The sequence below is a fragment of the Octopus bimaculoides genome, chromosome 14 (genome assembly GCF_001194135.2).
Source record: "Octopus bimaculoides isolate UCB-OBI-ISO-001 chromosome 14, ASM119413v2, whole genome shotgun sequence".
Taxonomy (NCBI): domain Eukaryota; kingdom Metazoa; phylum Mollusca; class Cephalopoda; order Octopoda; family Octopodidae; genus Octopus; species Octopus bimaculoides.
This window is the reverse complement of record NC_068994.1, coordinates 35,133,504-35,157,625: the sequence shown is the minus strand read 5'-3', so window position 1 is coordinate 35,157,625 and position 24,122 is coordinate 35,133,504. Positions and strand designations below refer to the sequence as shown.

The 24,122-nt window shown below is 35.2% G+C and overlaps 1 protein-coding gene across 8 annotated transcripts in view; it reads left to right on the top strand.

Annotated features, from left to right (window-relative positions):
• LOC106873930 (protocadherin beta-15) overlaps positions 1-24,122 on the top strand; it is a 177,944-nt gene that overhangs the window by 139,699 nt on the left and 14,123 nt on the right. For 2 of the 8 annotated variants that reach the window (XM_014921469.2, XM_014921468.2), the window contains exon 3: positions 13,271-13,424. The exons of 1 other annotated variant lie outside the window; for it this stretch is intronic. In XM_014921469.2, coding sequence (XP_014776955.1) covers positions 13,271-13,424 — 154 coding nt within the window. Of the gene's footprint in view, positions 1-13,270; positions 13,425-14,232; positions 14,374-16,030; positions 16,468-24,122 lie in introns of those variants that run through there. 5 more of the 8 variants (XR_008265535.1, XM_052973074.1, XM_014921470.2 and 2 more) reach the window with 5 other exon arrangements.

The window sequence follows — 24,122 nt, the reverse complement described above, 5'->3', positions numbered from 1 at the left end:
TATGATAAAGGTAAATGGGTGTCATGCTGGCGAGAGAGAGAGAGGTGATGGTGAAGAAGTTGTATCCTGGCACACCCTCAGTGGTAAAGAGGATTAGATAGAATGAATGGGCAAATAAGTTTATGAGAGTGTGAAAGGTCAGTGGGAAATAGAGAAAAATGGTGTGAGTGGTAAACACCAGTAGAAGTAATTCATTTTAATTATTGTTTGAAATATTTTTTTAGGATATAACCAGCATTCTCTTGTTAAAATATACTTGATATACTTTTTTTATTGTTATTATTAGTATCAGTCAGAAGTGGTGAGATGGCAGAATCGTTAGCACGCTGGGCAAAATACTTTATGGCATTTCATCAGTCTTTACGTTCAGAGTTCACATTCTACCGAGTTGACTTCACCTTTTATCCTTTTGGGGGTCAATAAAATAAGTACCAGCTGATCACTGGAGGTTGATGTAATTGACATACCCTATCCCTCAAAATTGCTTGCCTTGTGCCAAAATTTGAAGCCATTAGTACCAGTCAAATACTGGAGTAAACGATATTGACTGACCTTTTCCCTTAAAAAATTTGTATGTCCCTCTGCCTAAATCAGAAGCAGTTATTACTTAGAGACATAGCCAGATAGTTTTAATGCTCTTAATTACTGATTAAATTTGAAAATGAGTTATGATAGATATTGCACTTACCAATTTTTAGCGGAACATTGCCAGTGTTGGTGGGGTGGTGGATGAAAGGGGTGATATTTATTGGTGGCAATGATGTTGGTGTTATAGAATTTTGATTAAAGATAGTGCAAGACTGGTTGAAAAGGAGGGGTTGTTCTCTTTCTTTTTTTTTTTTATGGCGAAATTGGAAGTCAGTAAATATAGTAAGTCTGTATTGATTGATCATTGATAGTGTACTTCTTAAGTTTGTAGATATGTCTGTGCATATATATTCATATTTGTTTGTGTTATGTATAAATATATATGTATGTGTCTGTGTGGTTATGTGTACATCTGTATAGATGTACTTATACATATCTGAATACGTGTGTGTTTATGCACATACATATATACATACATACACGTATATATATATATATGTATAAGTATGTGTCTGTATGCACCAAAATTCTATTTTTAATTCTCTGTGAGGTACATTTCCTGGTTCTCACTTCCTTGAAATAGTTCCTGTGTGTTTAAGCATTGATCAGTTTTGATGCCATTGTTTCCAACTGTTAAGGAGGTGAGCTGGCTGAATCATTAGCTTGCTACACAAAATACTTAACAGCGTTTCATTTGACTTTATGTTCTGAATTTGAATGCTGTTGAGGTCAACTTTGCCTTTCATCATTTCAGGGTCAATAAAATGACAGTTGAGCACTGAGGCCAATGTAATCAACTAGCCTTCTCCTCACAGAATTTCAAGTCTTTTCAAAAGCTGTTCTGTCAGATAGATATAAGAATAACCCTTAGACACATGACCTGAAATACTTGATGGACTTAGTTAACCCACTGGAATTTCAAAATTTGTTGATGAAATAAATCCTTACAGGCATAACTGTATGGTTAAGACCTTACTTTGAAACTGTATGGTTTTGGGTTCAGTTTCACTGCACAGCACCTACTTAAATAGCCCTGGGCTGACTAATGCTTTGTGAATGAATTTGGTTGATGGAACCTGTGTGGAATTCCATATATATATATATATATATATATATATATATATATATATATATATATATATATATACACATCGTTGAAATTTATAGAAAGATAAAAGACGAAGACAGGTATATGAACAACAGGTAGGTGTATTAGTTTGAGAAAATGAAAGTCTTTTATATTTCAAGCCTACACTCTTCAACAGAAAGGAATAAGAGAAAATAAACAGAGCAAAAATGAAAAAACTTGTTGAATGATTAGAAAAAAGTTTGAAAGAAGAGGTTGAAAGAAAGGGAGATAATAAAGTGCTAGTGATCCCAAGTGAAGGTGTGCATGTGTGTGTATATGAGAATAGTGTGCATGAATAGGGGCTAGTGACTCTGATGTGTGTGAATGTGTGGATGATGGTGTGTGGTTTGGGTACTGGGAAGTGGTCAGTGCTAGAGTGTGTGGAGTGATTTGGTGTGGGGTGTGAGAGTGGGGGTAGGTGTATGTGTGTGTATATATGTTGATATGTGGAAGTCTTTGTGTCTGTGAATGCTCTCTGCACTGCTGCTTGGCAACCAGTGTTGGTTTGTTTATGTTCCTGTGACTTAGTGGTTTGGCAAAGGAAACGAAAAGGATATGTACCAGATTTAATAAAAAAAAATTGAATACTGGGCTTTAATCTGTTCAACTAAAACCCTCGAAGGTGGTGCCCCAGTATGGCCACTGTTCAATGATTGAAGCAAGTAAAAGATAAAAGATACATGTGCAGATGCATAGACAACATTGACTGACAGAGGCCTTACAGCTGTAAATGAGTAGAACTGTAATCAAAGATATTCCACCCATGACTGTTGTGTCATATTTTCAGATATTGTAGCTATAGGATCATATTACCTAATGTGTTCCATTTATTTCACAATACATATATTTCAGGAAGATTTGGTTACTATTTTTAGCAAGAGAACTAATCCATGCAGAGATTTTTCATTGGCTCAGCTACAAAAATGTCTTAGTATACATGTGTACATGGTGTCGTGTTTATGCATGCATGTATGTGCACATTTGCATAAAGACATCTATGAGTGTCTGTACGTATACTTTCATGCATTCATATATGGCACCTAGGTGTGTGTTTGTGTGTTAATATTTGTATGTATTAGCATGTTTAGATTTATTTATTTCTCTCTCTATGTTTGTGTATGTGGGTTTCTGAATGGATGCATGAATGTGTAAATCTACAACATGACAATGCAATAAAATACTATATATACAGAAAATATTTCTTCCTTCTGGCATACAAAGGTATATTTTTCTGAATGTTGAATATGTATGGAATATTTAATTAAAATCTGTCAATTCAATGAACAAAGTTTCTTTCTTTTATATTTCTTTTATTGGACTGGAGGTAGAGCTTGTAACCATAGCTTTTGTAGGTTCTCTCTGACCAGTGAGAGTGATGCAGTTAATGTACTGCATTTGATGACATAAAAGACACATAGGCATATTAGATGCACCTCAATTTCAGTAGCACATATTCAGAAAAAAAACGTTTTCAAAAAATGTTTTTAAAGTATGTAACATAGGCCTAACTTCACATATAAGAGATCCAGGGGACTTTTTGAGACTCTCTTTTTTTTCTTATTTTGGAAAAAATATGCATCATTTATGCAATCAAATATGATACCTATTTAACAGTTGTGATTTGATGGCTGTGGGAAAGACATGGTAAGGGAAGGAAGGATTGTGTGTAAGGCTTTGCGCAACTTCTGAAGCTACAGTCATACTATGGATAGCAAAAGAAGTTGGGAAGTGTGAGTCAGTAGTACCTGAGTGTAAATAGCACCCGCAGTGACATTTGTTTACAGCAATCATGCAATAATGCCTGACAAAAGTTACTGAGGAGATCAGGCAAAGATGGCTGCGACTATCTGGCCACTGTGTGTGTCACCGAGATGGAAGCATCCAAATTAACCTTGTGGAACCCATTTCATGGTGATGTAGGAAGAGGAAAATGTCATTACACTTACATCAACAACTTGATTACAGACACTGGTCTGGAATGTATCTAGGACCTCGAGGCAGTGACAATGGACCAAGAGGCGTGGCAGGTGGACTTTGTTGTTGTGGATCAGGTTGGAACCCAGCCATAATAGTAATAATAATAATAATAGACATGGGGACACAAATACACACATGCGCATGCACGCGTGCGCGCGCACACACACACACACACACACACACACACACACCATGAGCCTCTTTCAGTTTCTGCCTATCAGATTCACTTACAAGGCTTAGGTCAATCAGAAGACACTTGCCCAAGGTGCTACACTGAATCTGAAACCATGTGGATAGGTGGCAAACACTTTAACCAGACAACCATGCCTTGCCTATAATATATACATTTCACATTCAAACATGCATATGTACACATACACACACATATAGTTCTACATACATCTATAAATGAATTGATTTGATATGTCAGTAGTGTATGCTGGACTCACAGTGTTTCAGATCTTGAGAAATACAGCCTCATCTAGGTGACCTGTCATTAGTCAATTAAATCTAGGCCTGTGTACTAGCAGCATTCTCTTAACTCCACTGATCACCTCCTTTCAGCCAATGCATTCTACAAGGGGGTTCTGAAAAGTTTCTGGCTCTGGATTAAAAAAAAAAAATACAAGTGGATCAGTTTATTAAGATTTTATCCAACATATTTCCCGCTCATATTCACATTCTTATTGCAGTGGTCTTTCAGTTTTTCTAAGCCCTGTAAAAAATCTTGGAAAGTTGGGCCTCCAACTAGGCATTTTCTGATACTCTAAAAGCCAGGAACTTTTCAGCATCCCTTCGTAGATGCATTCTCAGCAGTCCAGCCCCTATATTGACATTGATGGGTCTCCTTTTTCTCCATATGCCTTACTTAGAGAATGACCTGAGAATCCTCAACTGTAAACCTCCAGTGGGAAACACCTGTTTCTCCATTCATTCTTGTGGCAGTCCTCTCCAAACAGGGCTGAGTTAAATTGAATACGATTAGCTACTTTGTCTAAGGAACCAGTGTCTGGTTTCGACAAGCTTCCAACTTCATTTATGTGCTGCTGAAAGTAAACCATTGCAGCTGTACTTGGGCCTTTTCTTTCCCTCCTTGCAATGACTAGCTTTCTAGCTGGAGTGTTGATATTTTTACTGCCACTCCAAATACTCATACACACACACACACACACACACGAGAGGGAGGGAGGAAGAGAGAGAGAGTGAAATTATTCTTAGAGAAGAATGTTGTTGACAGTGACTACAAAGTTTTGACCAGCTAAGCCACTGTTGGACTATAACAGCATAGAGCAACCCATTAGATTAATGTAAAATTGTTTTTATTATAACTGAACATAAAAACGAACATTAATGCAGATGGATAGACAAACAGAACATGACAGTTGAAAGTTACCACTTGTGTTTTACCCCATCTTTTCATTATTCTTGCTAGATCCATCATCATCATCATCATCATCATTGTTAGAAATATGCCTCATTATTATCAATACCACCATTATGCTTTACTGTTGCCATTATTGTTGTCATAGTCGTCATCATTGACAGTAGCAGCATTGCATCATCATAATCATCATCGCTTTCTTCCTTTCTATCATTATCATCATTCAGATTTACTGCCTTCCTCATTCTAATCTTGTTGCATGGACATGAAATATTACCCCCCAACACCCCACCATCTTTTTTCCTCTACCCCCCACCACCATTTATCTCCTCTCTGTCTCCTGCTGCAATTTACTTATTTTGTTATCCAAAGGGGAAATGAAAAAAGGGTTTGAAATAATGTAGTTAGAATGAGTGCCTCTTGTATACTGAATCGCAGCACAAGAAAAGAAAAAAGGGTGGGAAAAAAAAAAACGACCAGTGGAGATTAAATCAAATTTATCGTAATCATTATATTTAATAAGACAAAGAAACAATGACTAGCTAGTTGGATATTTCTGATGGATTTGAGCATTAACCAAAGCATACAAGGTTCAACTTACAGGGGCCACATACAAAGTTTATTCCTTTATATTACCATTTGTTTGGCCACAAAGTCATTTCATGCACGTTTTATACATGTGTGTGTTACAGAAACCATGATATCACAATATATATATATGTAAAAGTGTGTGATTGGTAAATTGTTGCCATTTTATATTTTTGATTTCGTGCATGTGCATTGTTTGTTTTTGATTTTGTTGACTACACAATATGGTAGGGTCAGTTGGGCACCTGTGAAAAAAACAGCACCATGACGCATTCACTCTGCCAGAAATTTTGAAACAACATACTGTGCTGCTTAGCATTCATGCCGGAAGCTCCAGTACAAAGATTTCCGAGTGTTTAGGGTGTCAATCTGAGGACAAATGACGAGAGTGATAAAAATCAAACATCCAGTCAACATCATGGTGTTTGGAATGATCACTAGTGATGGCAATGTTATGCCTCTATTTATCTTCCCACACAGCCTCAGACTCAACACAGAGGCCTACATCAAGTGCCTGGAAGAGGTAGTGCTGCCCTGGGTCAAGAGGGTGGCTGCTAGAAGACCCTACGTCTAGTAACAGGACTCTGCACCATGCCATACAAGCAGGAGAACCCAGTCATATTTTTCCTAATGCCATCCACTTTCCAGAGTGTTTTTGGCAGAGGGTGCCTTTGTGGCACTGGCACTAGTGAAGTCACCAAGTAACTTGCAAGACAAGAGGCCTTCAATTGAGTTTAGATATACTTTTGAGGGAGATGGATTTATGCCAGGTGTTGAGAGATTAAATGTGTCTTACTGAAGAGGAGGTGGGTTGCTTCCTCAGATGGAAAGAGAGGAAGAGATGTGAGGGAACAAAGTGATTAAAAGATAGAAAATAAAGTTAGAGAATCAAAAAGGGTGGGTGGGTTCTTTAATTTCATACAAAATTCCTAAAGCTGTTACAAAAGAAATAGCAGATTATGGGAGAATTTGGTATAGATATAGGGTAGTGGTTGTAGTGATTCTGTGAATGAACTTTTGTTAATCTTCTCTAATCAGCCTGAGAGAATGTTTTTAGTTTTCGGATTTTTAAATATTGTCTAAGAGATCTGTATGAGTAACAGCTGCATACTCCCTAGTATTTGAGTTATGTTTATACTTTATAAAGATGAGTAACTGTTCAGTGTTGAATATTTTTTATTTCAGATCATTGAGGTAAATTGTAACTTATAGAATAGTTTTACCTGTGTTGGAATAGTTTTGCTATAGGGACTACACATTGGTGCTGTTGCAAGAGACTAGTTTTTCATGCCTTCATTGCAGACATTTTCAGTACCTCTGTTTATGCAAATACATCAAATCTAATGTGCAGTTTCTTTTACTCCGGGTCTCTTCTGATCAAGCTGATTTTTGATGAAGCTTTCCAACTATGACTATTCCATTTATTTTGGTAGGGCATGATTTGCGAAAAATTTGGCTAGTATTACTAACAGGTCTTTTGACCATTTAATGCTCTCTCTCTCTCACTCACCCACTCTCATTGGTTCATTTGATGTGAATTATTCCATGTGGAAGGATGATGAGAAAGGAAGGATGGTGTCATCTGTCTGGGTGTATGGATTAGAGATAATAGGTAAACAGTAAGGAGTTTTAAAATGTACAGAAATAGAAACATTGGAGACATAATCAAGCTTAGAATTGATGGGATGTGGACTGAATATGGTTCTGTAGACATACAATATAATGGAATGCTGTATATATATATATATATATATATATATATATATATATATATATATATATATATATATATAAACATGCATAGGCATACATATACTTAAATACTTACATAGCTACACAAATACACACACCCACAAACAAAATATCTATATGTCTAATTTCTTATTCTCTAACAAGGTCTAGTGCAATCATCAAGCGAGAACATTTATAATTCATAAAGTAAAGAGAAACATTCCACCCACACAATTACATATATGCATACACATTGATACAACTTCACATATACACTTATATATGTATGCCTGTATGTGTATTAAAAAACATATCTTTTACATATTAGACTGATAGTATCCTACAATATTAATGAAGTACTGATTACACAGGTCATTTTGGAGCCTGTAATTATGTAGGAGAGTAGAGTTTCATTTTAATGACTACACTCTCTCTCTCTCTCTCTCTCTCTTTCTCTCTCTCTCTCTCTCTCTCTCTCTCTCTCTCTCTCTCTCTCTCTCTCTCTCTCTCTTTCTCTCTCTCTCTCTCTCATTTCCTCCACATACACACAAACAAATTCATAGATGTTAATTTCCTTAATGAGAAGTAACCAGATGATCCTTTCTTATATATAAACAAGGTGAACTGTTTTGAAATAAATTTTGTTTTGTGGTCAGTAGACTTTCGGTCATTAAGCTGTAAAAGTGCTGAAGGCTGACTTCACAATACTAGTCCTCACAAAACAGATGGAGAATAACAACAAGCTTGTGAAACTCTATTCAGAAACAGTTCCATTAAACCTATGGAAAATGATGATGTGACAGATACTGGCATGGAAGATATATATATCTTTTAGCTTTTACTTGTTTTATTCAGGAGACTGTGGACATGCTGGGGTTTTAGTCAACTCCGGTACTTATTATTTTAGACCTGATATTCTGTTTGGTCTTTTTGCTGAACTGCTATGTTACCGGAATGTAAACAAATCAAAACCTGCTGCCAACGAGTGATGTGGAGCAAACACAAAGACACACTTATGCATGTATATTTATATATATATATACACATATATATCAGGCTTCTTTCAGTTTCTGTCTACCATATCCACTCATAAAACTTTACTTGGCCCAGGGCTAAAATATAAGACACCAATGTGCCTTACAGTGGGATGACAATAGGACATAACCTGGAACCATGTGGATGTGAGCTAAACTGGTTCCATGATACCTTCGGCAAGATACCTTAGGCAAGTGTCATCACTTCCCATCTCAACCAAATCACTCCCAACTCCTCTTCTAAAAAGTGAGTAGTCATGTAGCTCCTCTACAGCAAGAAACCTGTTCTGCTCCAGCCCTTTTCTCTTGTATTTTACACCTCTGTTCTCCTCATTTTCAAGCATTAAGTTTCCCTCTCAGGGTTTCTTGTTGTGCATGGTGATTTCACTAGTGCTGGTGATGTGATAAAAGCAGCCATAGAAACCATGTCAAAGCAGACACTGGAGCACTGGATGTAGCCCTCAGTCCCATTGGAACCTGTTGAACCTTTCAACCTAATCCAGCATGGAAATAGATGTTTCAATGGTGTTGATTATATGTGTATCCACACACAATGATGATGATGGTATCAAAAAGTTCCCACGCTAGTTATGTTTAATAAAAGATTATTTATTTACTTAAGTTTTAACATTCTCCTTTGAAATAGCCACCTTGCACAGCAATACACCGATCCCAGTATTCCTGCCACTTCTGGAATCCGTTCAGGAAGTTGTTTTCCGTAAGCAAGTTGAGGGCCTGCGATTTGCTCTTGATCTTGACAATGGTGTTAAAACAGCAACCTTTGAGCTGCATTTTCATCTTAGGGAAGAGATAGAAGTCTGCAAGTGCAAAATCTGAGAAAGGCACTGGGTGCAGAAGCGATACCATGTTGCTTTTGACAAGAAATCCCAAGTGAGAAGAGCCCAGTGACAGGGTGCAGTTGATGTGAAGAGTCCAATTCTTTGTGCTTCATAGATCCAGTCACTTTCACCAAACATTCTCCCTCAAACACTTCAAAACATCATTGATTGTCCTCCAACAATCCTCATGCACAAACCAATGAAATTTTTCCACGTTTCCAGGGGTGATGCTTGTGGCAGGTCTTCCAGATTGCTCATTGTCTTCTCAGGACATTCTTCTATGTTTGAAGTGCCTGTGCCACTTGAAACATTGCAATGACCCATTGCCTCATTGTCATAAGCTTGCCAAAGCTTGTGCGATGTTTCTGTAGCAAACTTCCCAAGTTTAATGCAAAATTTTATGTTGGCTCTTTGTTCCAGCTTCCAGCCCATGACAAGATCGCAGACTGCAGCATACACACAATCACAAAAACACAAACCACATAACTTGCAAAGTAGACACAGCGATGTCAGTCGGCACACTACCTCATGAAAGTCACTGCTAGCTCTAACTGTGCAAACTGTGTGCTGCCATCTGTTGCTGTGATACAGAACTAATCTGAGAATTTTTGATACCACCTTGTATATATAATATATATATATATATATATATATATATATATATATATGTGTGTGTGTGTGTGTACACATATGTACACACATGCACTATGCATTATTGCTTTAGATCCATTTAACCTTCCTAATGTAGTTGAAATCAATATTTCAATTGAATATAATCAATTGAAGATATGTATATTGGTAGAAATATTGTTAGCTTGTTTTCCTAAATATTGGTAACACCCCACTCACTGATGTTTGAGAGCTCAGGACCTATTATCAATGTAGAAACCAAACAGAGAATATTTATTTTACTTACCACACACAAAGTTTATAAACATTTGTTTAAAGATGTTAAATCATACGTATCTAGCTAAAATATAATAGAATACTGTTAGATTGCAAGATTTATTGAGAATTACTACATCTTTTCTTTGAACGAGCATATTTCAGATTTTGTAAAAAAAAAAATATATTTATTGTGTTTATTGTTATTAATCAACCACACATATACATGTATACATTCAAATCACCCACTCTCTCACTCTATCCCCCTCTCTCTATACCAATTTTCATTAGTATCTGTAACTATATGTATACATGTATTTATATATATATATGTGTGTGTGTGTGTGTGTGTGTGTGTGTGTGTGTGTGTGTGTGTGTGTGTGTGTGTGTGTGTGTGTGTGTGTGTGTGTGCGTACATATATATATATATATATATATATATAATCATATAAATATTTATGTATATAAATTTCCATTGATATGTATAGCTATGTATATATATTTGTGCGTGTGTGTGTGTATATATATATATATATATATATATACACACACACATGCATCTATTTATATATACATATAAAATGAATATAGATATTTATGCATATAGATTTTCATTGATATATTTAACTATATCATCATCATCATCATCGTTTAACGTCCGCCTTCCATGCTAGCATGGGTTGGACGATTTGACTGAGGACTGGTGAAACCGGATGGCAACACCAGGCTCCAAATGTATATATATATCCATGAATATATGTATTTATATGAATATATATGTATATGTATGCATATATGAATGTGCATGTGTTTACAAATGTGTGTGTGTGTGTGTATGTATATATATATATATATATATATATGTATGTATATATATGCATGTATAGATAACCAGTTTGTATTTTAAGCTCTAAGGCTGCAAGACAAAAATCTCCAATAAAGTTGATTGTTATATATAACCAACCAAATCAATAGATTGCTGTATATTGCTCAATCACCTCTTCTCTCTCTCTCTCTCTCTCCCCCTTACTGCAGGGTATGCATGTAATTAGATTTTTATTGTCAATTGTAAGACAAAAATCTACAATAATATAGTTTGTTACAAATTCAAAGAATATATTTATTGGCCTCTAACATTTTGGTTCTGATGGCAGAGTACAAGGTCAACAAATTCTTTTATCTTAAATATAGATGCAGAAATCTAGAGTGTGTGTCTAAGCAAACATATCAGTAATGTTATATATATATATATATATATATATATATATATATATATATATATATATGTGTGTGTGTGTGTGAGTGTATATATGAACAAACACATATACATAGTCACACATGGGAGACAGAGTGCTCAATACATGTAGAATTTATTTATTCACTTAAAACTTTTAAACCACTCTGAATGAATTGCACTTGGTAAGAAATTCTGAGAAGCAGTGATGTGAATCATTATCACCATCATCATTGTACTGCTGCTTTTCCATGCTTGCATGGATTTGATATCCTATGATGGATTTTAGCCAGAAGCTATGACTGTGCTGGGGCACCACCTTTATATATTAAAAATGTTTGACTTGTTTTTTTAAATTTTACATTAAGCTTTCCAACTTTATAAATTTGATTTTTCAACTAAAATTGTCAAAATAACTTTTGACATAAATCATCATTAATTTCTTTGGACCTTGCCTTTTATTCATTATGTTTTAGTTTAGTCTTCTGTGCTTGTTTTCATTTCTATTATTAAAATTTGTCTATTAGTTGTTGTTTCTTAGCCAAAGGTTAGCACTAGTTGAGCAGACTCACATTCAAAGGTTCCTTATTCATGAAATATTCAAAAAAGAAAAATTCCCATCTTGTCAAACTTTGTAGTAAATCAGTTTTCTTGGGATGATCCTAAGACATACCAAAAATACAATAACAATAATAGTACTAACAGCAATATTATTGAGGCCGTGAAGGCAGCGAGCTGGCAGAAATGTTAGTACGCTGGGCGAAATGCTTAGGAGTATTTCATCTGTCTTTACATTCTGAGTTCAAATTCCGCTGAGGTCAACTTTACCTTTCATCCTTTCGGGGTTGATAAATTAAGTACCAGTTGCATACTGAAGTCGATCTAATTGGCTGGCCCCCTCCCCCAAAATTTCGGGCCTTGTACCTAGAGTAGAAAAGAATATTGTTATTGTTGCTACTGGTGGTGATGATGATGATGATGATGATTGTATCTGTAATTGTTGGACCTTACTCAGTAGGTTAAAAAGGGGTAGACTTTTGCTCCATAACACTCTACATGTTGATGTAACATTCTCTAGGGACCCTAAAACTCATAAAGTGTTTTATAATATTTTTCAGAATCATTTTTCATTTAATACACAATTATAACAAACTGCTCATAAAAATTATAGTATTGTTCCTGCTTAATAATCTCCTCACGTTAAATGTATTACTTTGCCCAGTTAATAAACTGCTTATATTATGTCTATTATTATTATTATTATTATTATTATCCCTAATTAATAAACTGATGTTCTGTATTAAGTGTGTTATCATTTCTTCTCAATAGCTACTCATATTATATGTATTATTATACGCCCTACTTAATAAACTACTCAGGTTATGCATGTTATGTGTATCAATATTACTACGTAATAAAATGCTCATATTAAGTATTTTATTATTCCTACTTAATAAACTGCTCCTGTTATGTTTATTTTCTATCCTTACTTAATATAATGCCTAAGGTGAATTATAATCCCTACTAAATAAACTGCTTATATCAAGTGTATTATGCCTTCTAAAGATAAAGATGTATACACATATATGTATATGTGTGTGTGCGTATGTGTGTGTGTGTATGCACATATGTAAATTTAGATATGTATATATGTGTGTAACTATATGTGTACATAAATACATACACACACATATTTATCTATGTTTTTTATTCTTTTTATGCATTTCAGCCTAAAGGCTGTGGCCACGCTAGGGCATCATATATAGATGTGTGCGCATGTGTGTATGTGTGTGTGTGTGTATTTATATATGTACTACTAAAGTGTACATGTAAATTTCGAAATGTACTACAACTTGAACTCATTCTGTCTTTCACCATTGACAGGGAAGTCTCCAAGGTGTTATTGAGATCAGTAAAGAAGAGCAACACATGCTTAGACCAGTGGATCACTTCAATGAGATGTCAACCATGTCTTCTCTTAGTGACAGTGGACAAGGCTGGAGTGAAGCCAGCACCACTCACTATGAGATATTACCAGGTAAACATTTTGCCAATAACCTCTAATAGCACTGCCTTACACCTTACAGTCAGCTCTTAACAAAATATCAAGGATATTTTCATTTAAGAGATGGCATCACCTTATTTATCTATCTATCTATTTATTCGTCTATATATATTTATTTCTGTGTAGTTTCCTGGGGCAGTAAGGCAAAGGCATAGCACACAGCCTGGTAGATCTCTCCTGGAATTGTAATTTATAAGGTTCAGGAGTATAGTAAGGTGAATATGGTTGATGTTATTTTAGAACAGTGGAGGTTAAATAATAAAATTGACCCCTGTCCTCTTAGTGACAATGAAGATTTAAACTGTACAGAACTTGGCAAGGATTTGCTACCAGATAGTTCTTTCAATGGGATGATGAGATGTTATCAAAGAGCAGTAAGTAGCAAGGAGAGAAGGATAGAGAAAAATGAATTTCTGAAGTTGGTAGAATTTAGCATGCATATCTATTGGCTTATCCATCTATACTCTCTCTCTCTCTCTTTGACACAATTCATTATAGAATGGATTGTGTCGAAGATAAATAGATAGATTGATAGGTTTATATATAGAGAGAGAAAGGAGAAAACATTCTTGCATCAACTGGGTACTAAGTTTTTAATTTAAGCTGAGAATCACAATTCACACATGCACACACACACACACACACACACACATGGAGTGCCCTGGAGTGTAAGCTGTATATAAAAGTATGTGTGTGTGTGTATGTATGTATGTATAACACGCACACACAGTTTTTATTTTTGAGGCTTATTTTTCACTTATACATTTTCCTTTTATTGTAGAACCTTCCATTCTGTTCATCAAAAGAATTTCATAACTCCAACAGTGTAGAAACAAAGCCTGTTTCTTTATATGTATAGAAGGAGATTGTTCATAGTCTGAAGGAATGGCAGCCTAAAGAGTTCTCATCAGGCACTTTACCAGTGAGCTAGCCACTTATGTTAATTCTAAGCAGACATCTATATTATGAGATCTATAACCTGTCTTTTATTGTCTTACATTACTATACAGTTGTCATCATTATATACATGTATACGTGTGTGTGTGTGTGTGTGTGTGTGTGTGTGTGTGTGTGTGTGTGTGTGTGTGTGTGCTCTTGCCGAGACATCACATGATGATTGTAAATGAGCATCATCATCATCTCATCATCATCATCATCATCATCATAGTAGCGAGGTTGTTCATTTCCAGTCTTCTATGAAAAATATATTTGGCTATAGGAAAATATTACCATGCTTGGAAATGGTTGGTGACAGGAAGAGCATCCAGATGCAAACATGGAAAAGTCAGCAGAAAGAGCAAAGGGTGGAGGCAGCACATCTTGCGTCTCTGTAAGGCCACCATTCAACTTTGCATTGGTGCTGCCTTTGATTGTCTTAACATGATTCATCAAATCCAAGATCATCAATATTTAATGGCTGTTTTCCATGTTGGCATAGATTAGATGGTTTGACTGGAACTGGTAAGCCAGAGGTTTATGGTGGGCCATCTTTCTGCTAGGTTGGAGTCTTTGGCACATCATCAAAAGTGATCTTTATTATGTCTTTTTATAAGTATTTCCATGATCATTGCTCTGATGAGCTTTCTGGTCTAGTATCCTCTATTATAACATCTTTCTTCCCAGGTGCATTGTTTCTCTGTTGAGCTTCTTGTTCATCATAAGTTCTTTTATTCTAACATTTTCTTTCCTCAAACTCTTGAAACTCACTCCCATCATCTTGTTTTCCTTGTGTCTATGAAATTCAGTCATTTAAGCTTTCTGAGACTTAATCATATAAAAATTTTAAAAATCTGTGGGTTGTTGAAGAACTTCATGTTAATCAATCAAGTGAATTTTTTTTAGATATAATTTAAAATGTCTGATTGATTTTTAGATATGAAATAATGATGAAGCTGTTCTAGGCAGTATAGGTCATCTAAAAATCACTACCCGATCCTATGGTGTTCACACAAGTTTTCTTTTTAACCCCTTTCAGTTTTTGAAATTAATCTGCATCCAGTTTTTACATGTACACATAAGTAGAATGAGTTTTGAGAAACTGAATATCTATTTGGGCCATTTTTTGAATCACTAGCTGGAAACTTCTTCTTTACTAATGCTAAATAATGACTAATGACTTAATTGGAAAGTTGGAGTAATAACATTTATTGATCAGGCGTACTGTGTTATATATGCCTTAAATATGTTTGTGGGGAGGGGGGGGGAAGGAAAGAAAGAGGAGAGAGAATGAGAGAGAGATAATTGGTGAGTGAATACATTATGGGATTACTGTGCCATGAGTATCAAGCCTATGTTTTGCTTTTGGCTAGAAACACTTCACACCATTATCATCATCATCATCAAATGTTTCATCTCAGAGGTTGAATACCATGGATCACCATGTTCATCTTTCTTCTGCTGCTCTTATACATTCACTATAGTTTAAATATGTTCAATTCTTGATATATTCCATCCACATAATTCTTCATTTTCTGCTTTCACTTCTCTCATTTATTTACCTTCTATTAACACTATCTATAATCCATTTTTACTAATTACATCGTTTATCTTTTATTTATTTATTTTTTTACTTGTTTCAGTCATTGGACTACAGCCATGCTGGGGCACCACCTTGAAGGGTTTAGTCGGACAGATCACCCACAGTACTTAAATATAAGTCTGGTACTTATTCTGTTGGTCTCTTTTGCCAAACCACTATACAGGGATTTAAACAAACCAACACCAGTTGTCAAGTGGTGATGGGGGATAAACACAAAAAGTTACATGCATACATATATAATTATATATATATCTATACAATGGGCTTATACACAGTTTCCGCCTACCAAATTCTCTCACAAGGTATTGGTCAGCCTGGGGCCACAGTAAAAAAAACACTTGCCCAAGGTGCTGCACAGTGGGACTGAACCCAAAACCACATGGTTGCAAAGCGAGCTTCTTAACCACACAGCCTTACTTTTGGCCAAAATATTTTGTTTTCTATCTTTGTTAATGTCTAATAAAGTTCTTAGCTTTTGGTCTTTGTGTTCTGCCTCTGATATATTCTCAAAAGTCTTCTATATGCTTACATCTCAATGACATAATCTGTTTGTCAGTACTTTTATTTAATATCCATGTTTCAGCACCTTATACTAGAGTGGACCACTCACACATAACTTTGATAATCTTTTTCCAGTTATGATATTAATATTTCTTGATGTCTATATCTTTCTTTTACCTTTCTTTTACTTGTTTCAGTCATTGGACTGCAATCATGCTGGGGCAACATCTTGAAGTGTTTTAGTCAAATAAATTAACACTAGCACTCGTGCTTTTGAAGTCTGGTATTCTATCGGTCTCTTTTGTCAAACCACTAAGTTATGGGAATATAAACAGACCAACAAGTAGTTGTCAAGCAGTAGGCAATGATCACATACATACACATGACAGGTTTCCGCACAGTTTCTCTCAACCAAATTCATTCACAAGATATTAGTTAGCACAGAGCTATTGTAGGACACACTTACCCAAGGTAGAACTGAATCCAAAACCATGTGGTTGCAAAACCTGCTTCTTAACTATACAGCCATGCCTGCACCTATGTATGTCTTTGATATTTTAGTCAAATGACATTCTGTCTCAGTCCTTCATGTTACACTTTTTGATTCCATATATCTTTGGTATTAGTTCAGTTGTTTCCTCGCCTCCTCAATTACAGTTATTTTTGATGAATGTTTTTTTTTTTTGCTGATAACCATTTAACCATTGATTTTGTTTATTATTATTATTTTGTTTATTGTTATTATTATTATTATTATTATTATTATTATTATTATTATTATTATTATTATTATTATCATCATCATCATCATCCTCCTTACTCGGACTCAAATTACATTCATGCATTCATTGCAAATGGATACAGCTTCTTTATTTTTAATCCGTTACTTTATTTTTTTTAAATATCCTTACCTTCAAACACTCATACGTCAATATTGAAGGGAGTGACCATCACTATTTAGCGCCCTGTGGCAGAGTGGATGCTGCATAAGGAGTGAAAGGGAATGTTAGTTCATGATGTGCCAGAAGTGAGAGAAGAAGTGACATCAGGTAATGAACAGGCAATTCGGGTATCCTCTTAATCGCATTTGTCTGTTCTTGGACACTGTCCAAGCAAAAAGAAGATGTTCTGTCCTCGATACTTTAAGGACTTTATTCACAGATCCTAAGTGCTTACAGATGTGCAATCATCTTCGATTGTTTTGCAGTACCAAATTTCTTGATATAATCCATCAAGCATATGTGTACATCCTACTTTACCTAGCTACATAGAATAGATAACAGATTTTCTGATAAAAATTCACGAAAGATTCTTGCCTATTGATATATTATTTTGATCGTGTAATTGACTTAGTCATGTGAGTAGGACAGAATTCGGGGAAGTTGTGTGTGTAAATAGAGATGTAAATGTAAACATGTTTCTCCATATAAGTTCAATTTTCTTTATGCAAGTGCTTGGAGAATGGATGGGTTTGTTTTAATGTGTGTCTGCTTCTCTTATGTGTATCTACCTTTATGAATGTGGCTGTGTATGTACTTGTCTGTACTTGCATGTATGTTTAAATATATTTTTGTGTTTTATGTGCGTGTATGTTTATTTATATATATATATGCACACAGACATACACACACACACAAACACACACACGCATGTATGTGTGTATGAAAGTATGTCTGTATATGTGTTGATGTTGTCACATCTGTTTTTGTGTATGTCGGTATATTTGTGGTGTGTGTAAGCATATTTGTAACTTTGTGTATTTTTTTTATGGGTGATATGAATGAGTGGAGGTTGTATGTTTGCATTTATGAATAATTTTATGCTAATGAGTCTATGTTTGTGTTTCTGTGTATTTTCTGAATATTTTCAATTCACGAGTGTCTATTTCTGTACGTGACTGTGTGTGTGTGCATGCAAGTGCACATTTGTGAATTTATGTATTTTTGCATGTTTCAGTATTGTGTTCGTGTTTTGTTTTAGACATAGACTACATAAAATATTGAGATGGCTGGTGTTTTCTTTTTTTTATACTCACCTTCTTTTGACACCTTGTAGACTTTAACAAACCCATTTACATGTGTGTGTGTAATGTGTGTGTATATATTTGTATATATAATGTATTATATGTATGACATACATGCATATCTTTTTTTAATATGTAGGAGCTTGCATGTTGGGATCAAGTATTCTTTCTCATGTCACTAAACTCTCAAGCTCATTTCACTCAACTATGAAGCAGAGGACACACATACACGCACACACAAATTCAAACTTAGGTGCATTGTGTGCATGTGTGTATGAAAGAGAGAGAGAGAGAGAGAAGCTTCTTTTTAATAATTGCAACCTTCTAACAGAGGTTATATGTAGACTTATTAATTGTTTTTGCTGTTTATCTTCAACTTACCTCTGGTTAATTATACTTTTGGCTAACGGTATTTTTGCAGTAACCATAGCATCATTTTCTTATGCATAACAAATCCAGGATTACATTATCTAATTTGCCTTTCTTTTCAAACGTAGTTATGTGTGAAATTTGAGGGAAATTTGGCTGTTTTTTTTAGTAGGTCAAGCAATTACATAGGGAATCCTTTGTTGGCTTGTTTAAGCTTACTGTTGAAATACATATTAATATGTATTATTGACTATACCTCTACCATGTTCACCACTCACTGCATTTAACTTCTATCTCCATCTCTATCCATTTGTTATTTTCCTTCATGCACTTATGAACTTATTTACCTACCCATGCTGCTTTTCATCTTCCTGTAACTTGTGGGTGTGCCCTGACATATCATTGCCACCATCTTTCTTTTCCACATAGCTTCTTACCACAGCCACAAATCTAGTTCCCAAAATTTTATTTGCTATCACATATTTTTCTTCCTGTCTGATGAATTCCCTCCAAGGAATCTCTGTAAAACACCAATCTAAAATTCCACCAAGTTTTTTTCCATAACCAATTTACTTCTGCAAACTGCAAAAAAACTCTCTGCCATGGAACATACCTCTAATCCTCAAAAGTAAAATATCTTTGAAATTTAAATATTCATATTTCTTAACCTATTGCATGTCAGTGGTTTTTAAAGCCCAGTTTAAAGTGAACTCTACTATTAGTATTTGAATAAAGAGCATTGAAGAAAGAAAAGTAAAAAAAAAAACAAGAATCATCTTCGTTGATGTGTTCGAGTTTCTGTGACACTCATAAATTGGAAATGTCGATGGCTGGGTGCTGATTTTTTCTCAGTTGTTTACTAGTGATAATATCTAACATTAGTTTTAATCTCCAAGTGAGACTACTTCCATTATTAGAGTCTCTTGACTGCAGTTTAGTTCAGCGCGATATTTCTCTGGTGTTCTAGTCCCAGAGGTTGGTGTCAACTGGAAAATATAGATCCTCATCACCTAATCACCTCATCACATCATCTTTCCCCCATCTTTCTCATGTCTCTCTCTCTTTGTATCACACATAAAATGTTAAGTCTACAGTCGTGTTTGTTTCGTTGCATTACTGAAAGAGAATATATGCATATATTTTACGAGATAACACCGGAAAATATGTGTGAGCGCTGGTGAAAGAAACAAAGAGTGTTTATGTTCAATAACCATACTCCCCACCACACACACATACGTATACACTTACACACACATTCACATCTGTTAATCAATAAATATTTATCAGATGCAAGTATGAACAATGGTTATATGTTTGACTTCTTTTTTATTATCAGATATTCTTCTGTGTGACTAAGGAAGGAAGTGGGGGAAAGAAAATGTTAGTTTGTGGTATTTATGCCTTTCCCAAGGATATTAATGGCATAAATTTGAAGTAAAATAGTTCAAAAGAACAATTGAGACTAGTTTGTCAAATCTAAACCATGAAAATTTCACGTGTCTATGTATGTGTATGTATCTATGCATGTGTGGGCTTGTCTTTGCTTTGACCCTGTATTTTGTTTGTTTGAGCAAAACTTACAGATACAAAAAAAGGTACTGAATACCTCAGGGAGTAGAGTATGTTATGGTCTTCAATCAGTTACTTGTTTAGAGAATATAATCCATTTCTGTCGATATGACAATCTGGTAACAACAGGTTAATGTATGCACATATATCATCTATCTATCTATCTATCTATCTATCTATCTATCTATCTATCTATCTATCTATCTATCTATCCATCCATCCATCCAAAACATACACACACAATATTATAATATTTTAAAGTTATGAAACAGTACCTGTCTTTAACTATGTGTTATAACAAATCTACTTTAGCGCGTTTTTCTTTGTTCATGAAACAACTTACAAATTATGTTGTGTTGTTGGTGCATCAGATAAAATGCCTTATTTATTTATTTGCTTTTTCACCTCTACATTTCGAGCTTAAATCCCAGAGGTCGATAAAATAAAGGACTAGTTAAATAAAGGGGTCTGTGATATCAGTTTATCCTCACTCCTCAAAATTGATGGCCTTGTGTCTAAATCAGAAACTATTGTTGTTATTGTTATATATTCATTTGTCACTGGTGATTCTTGAACAGCTACTCGGTTTCTGTGTGTAGTCCATGCAGCAAAAAGATTCTTTTTCTTGTTACATGAAATATGACACAAAGCAAGAAACTTAAAATTGCTGGTTGAGAGAATCATCAGCTTTAAGTGAATGAATAAAGTGCATTATATGTATTGAGGATATTTTCTCTTGTTTATACTTCAAGCACCTCTTTCCCTCCCTCTGTGTGTATGAATGTGTGTGCACATGTATATATTTATGTATGTTGTATGTGTGTGAGAGAGGTAGAATACATATTTCTATTGTTCATTAATATCTAATTTCATGTACCCTTTTTATGTAATCCCATATTCTCTCAACAGATTGCATTTCACATTTCTTATAGAACATAACTCTCAGAAGGCTCCCAATACAATTGTTCTGTAAAACAATACTTTGTGTCTTATAAATAACAAAGAAAATTTTTTTAAATAGTTTTGAAATTGGCTGTTCTAGAAAATTTAGCACAATCTCTACTGCCGAAATTAAGCTGAGCCTGTCACCGACAGCAAAAGTTTAGTCAATTCCCATTACTAAGATTTGCCTAAACTCAATTTTAAAAATAGCTAGTCTTCAAGGTGTAAAACAGAATATTGAGTTATTATTTTCTGAAGATTATGTTTCAAAGTGTAGTAAACCACCCCCACTATATTTCTCAAATGGATATATACTTGCATCTTACTGTATAATTTATCTAACTTTTTATAAGATGATCAGGCTGGTTTATTGAACAACTATCCTTGTGCTAGTAAAGAGAAAGAATTTATCTCTATGTGTTATTCTTTAGCGTGGCCGTTTTCGTGCGGGTGACACGTAAAAGCACCCACTACACTCTCTGAGTGGTTGGCGTTAGGAAGGGCATCCAGCTGTAGAAACTCTGCCAAATCAGACTGGAGCCTGGTGTTGCCATCCGGTTTCACCAGTCCTCAGTCAAATCGTCCAACCCATGCTAGCATGGAAAGCGGACGTTAAACGATGATGATGATGATGATGATGATTGAGATTTGGATAATTTTTTACTTTTTACAAAGAATTCTGAGTTTCAATACTGTTATTCTATTGGTATATACATAATGAAAATAGTGCTACTTCTGTTGTAGAAGCAGCAGCATGCTTCATCTCCAAAGGGTTACTGGACTGGATCTATCAAGGACATATGTACACATACATATACACGTGACGCATTGAGAGAGCCTTACAAAGTCTCTTATTTTGTTGAAATAAAAGTAGTAACCAAATCTACCTTGAATCACTCTACCATATTAAAAAGAAAGCTGTTAGATGAGATACTGCATCATCATCATATATTCACCTTCCCTGCTTGCATGGGTCAGACAGAATTTGTTGAGGCAGCTTTTTCTATGATCAGATGCTCTTCCTGTTGCTAATCCTCACCTATTTTCTAAGTTAGAGAATATTTCTGATGGCCAAACAATGGCTAAAAATAAGCTATTATTATGACTCAAACACCTTTGTTCGTTTATCTCCTCAAAGGAGGTTAACCCAAACATAAACAACAATAACATTAATAACACATACACACAGACATATTGTAGTAAAACCGATGAGTATTAGACTATCTGATCAAAGACAGCCTGTTCAAATATGCTGCAGTTAAAACTTTCATCTTCATTGTACCGTATCAGCTAGCTGATGGTAATAGATACTAGGAGAAGCTCTGTAAAATTGTTCACTTTTTCTTCTGATCACAAAAGGTCAAACTATCACTTTCATCATATGACTGGGATAGATGCTTTTTTTTTTTTTCAACATTAGTCAGGAGGTGAAGGGCTTCAGAGACAGGTATAGGGAAAGGAAAGTATCATCAATCAGGAGACTAGCCCAAAAGATTGAAATAGTGAACTCCAGTAAAGGAGTGTAAGGTGCAATGTAGTGGTGTTAAATTGGGCAGCATATTAAACCTTACTACCCAAGGCTGATGTATAACTAATTGTTTGATTGAGCATTCCTTACCTTGCATGGGTGCTGGTGCCATGTAAAAAGCACCTGTGCTGGTGTTGTGTAAATGCACCCATTACACTTTGTAAAGTGGTTGTTGTTAGGAAGGGCATCCATTCATAGAAACCATGCCAAAAGAGACACAGAGCCTGGGCAGCTCTTCAGCTGATCAGCTTCTGTCAAACTATCCAACCCATGCCAGCATGGAAAACGGACATTAGATGATGATGATGATGATGACAGTTGCAATGGCTGAGAATTTATTCAAAGAAGTTTGAAGACCTAATGCAGTGTTTCGTCTTTAAAGAAGCAAGTGGTTGATGTTGCCACTGTTTTAGGCATGTATTTGTGCCTTTGCATTTGGAAATATGTTTTTAGTTTATTTTTTGCCTCTTACTTGTTTGTCGTTGGACTGTGGCCATGCAGGGGCATTGTTTTGAAGTGCTCCGTCAAACAAACTAACCTCAGTAATTTTTCATCTTTTTAAAATCTGGTACTTATTCTGTTGGTCTCATTTGCTGAGACGCTAAGTTTGTTCACAGACATGTAAATGAACCCATATCAGTTGTTAAGCAGTGGCAGGGAGAAATACATACGCAAAGATGCACATGCATGCACACATAAAAAACAGACACACGCACGCACTCACATGCGGTTTCAGTCTAACAAATTCACTTACAAGGCAGGGATATAGTAGAAAACACTTGCACATGGCTCAGGACTATAGTAGAAGATACTTACATATGTATCAGGGCTATTACTCCTGTGAGAACAATTCCCCCGACGGCAGCTACCCCCAAGGAAAATTACCCCCTTTGGTTAATTACCTCCTCTCCAATATATTAAGAAGTTTTTAAATCATCGTCTTGGGTGTGGTTATTGTCCATGGGGAGTAAATGTCCTAGACTCCTTATATAAACGAAAATACTACATATTTTATCTTTTATCTTTTACTTGTTTCAGTCATTCGAATACAGCCATGCTGGAGCACTGCTTTGAAGGGTTTTAGTCAAACAAATTGATCCAAGGACATTTTTTCTTAGGCCTGGTACTTATTCTATTGCCAAACTGTTAAGGTATGGTGATGTAAACACACCAATACAAGTTGTCAAGTGATGGGGGGGG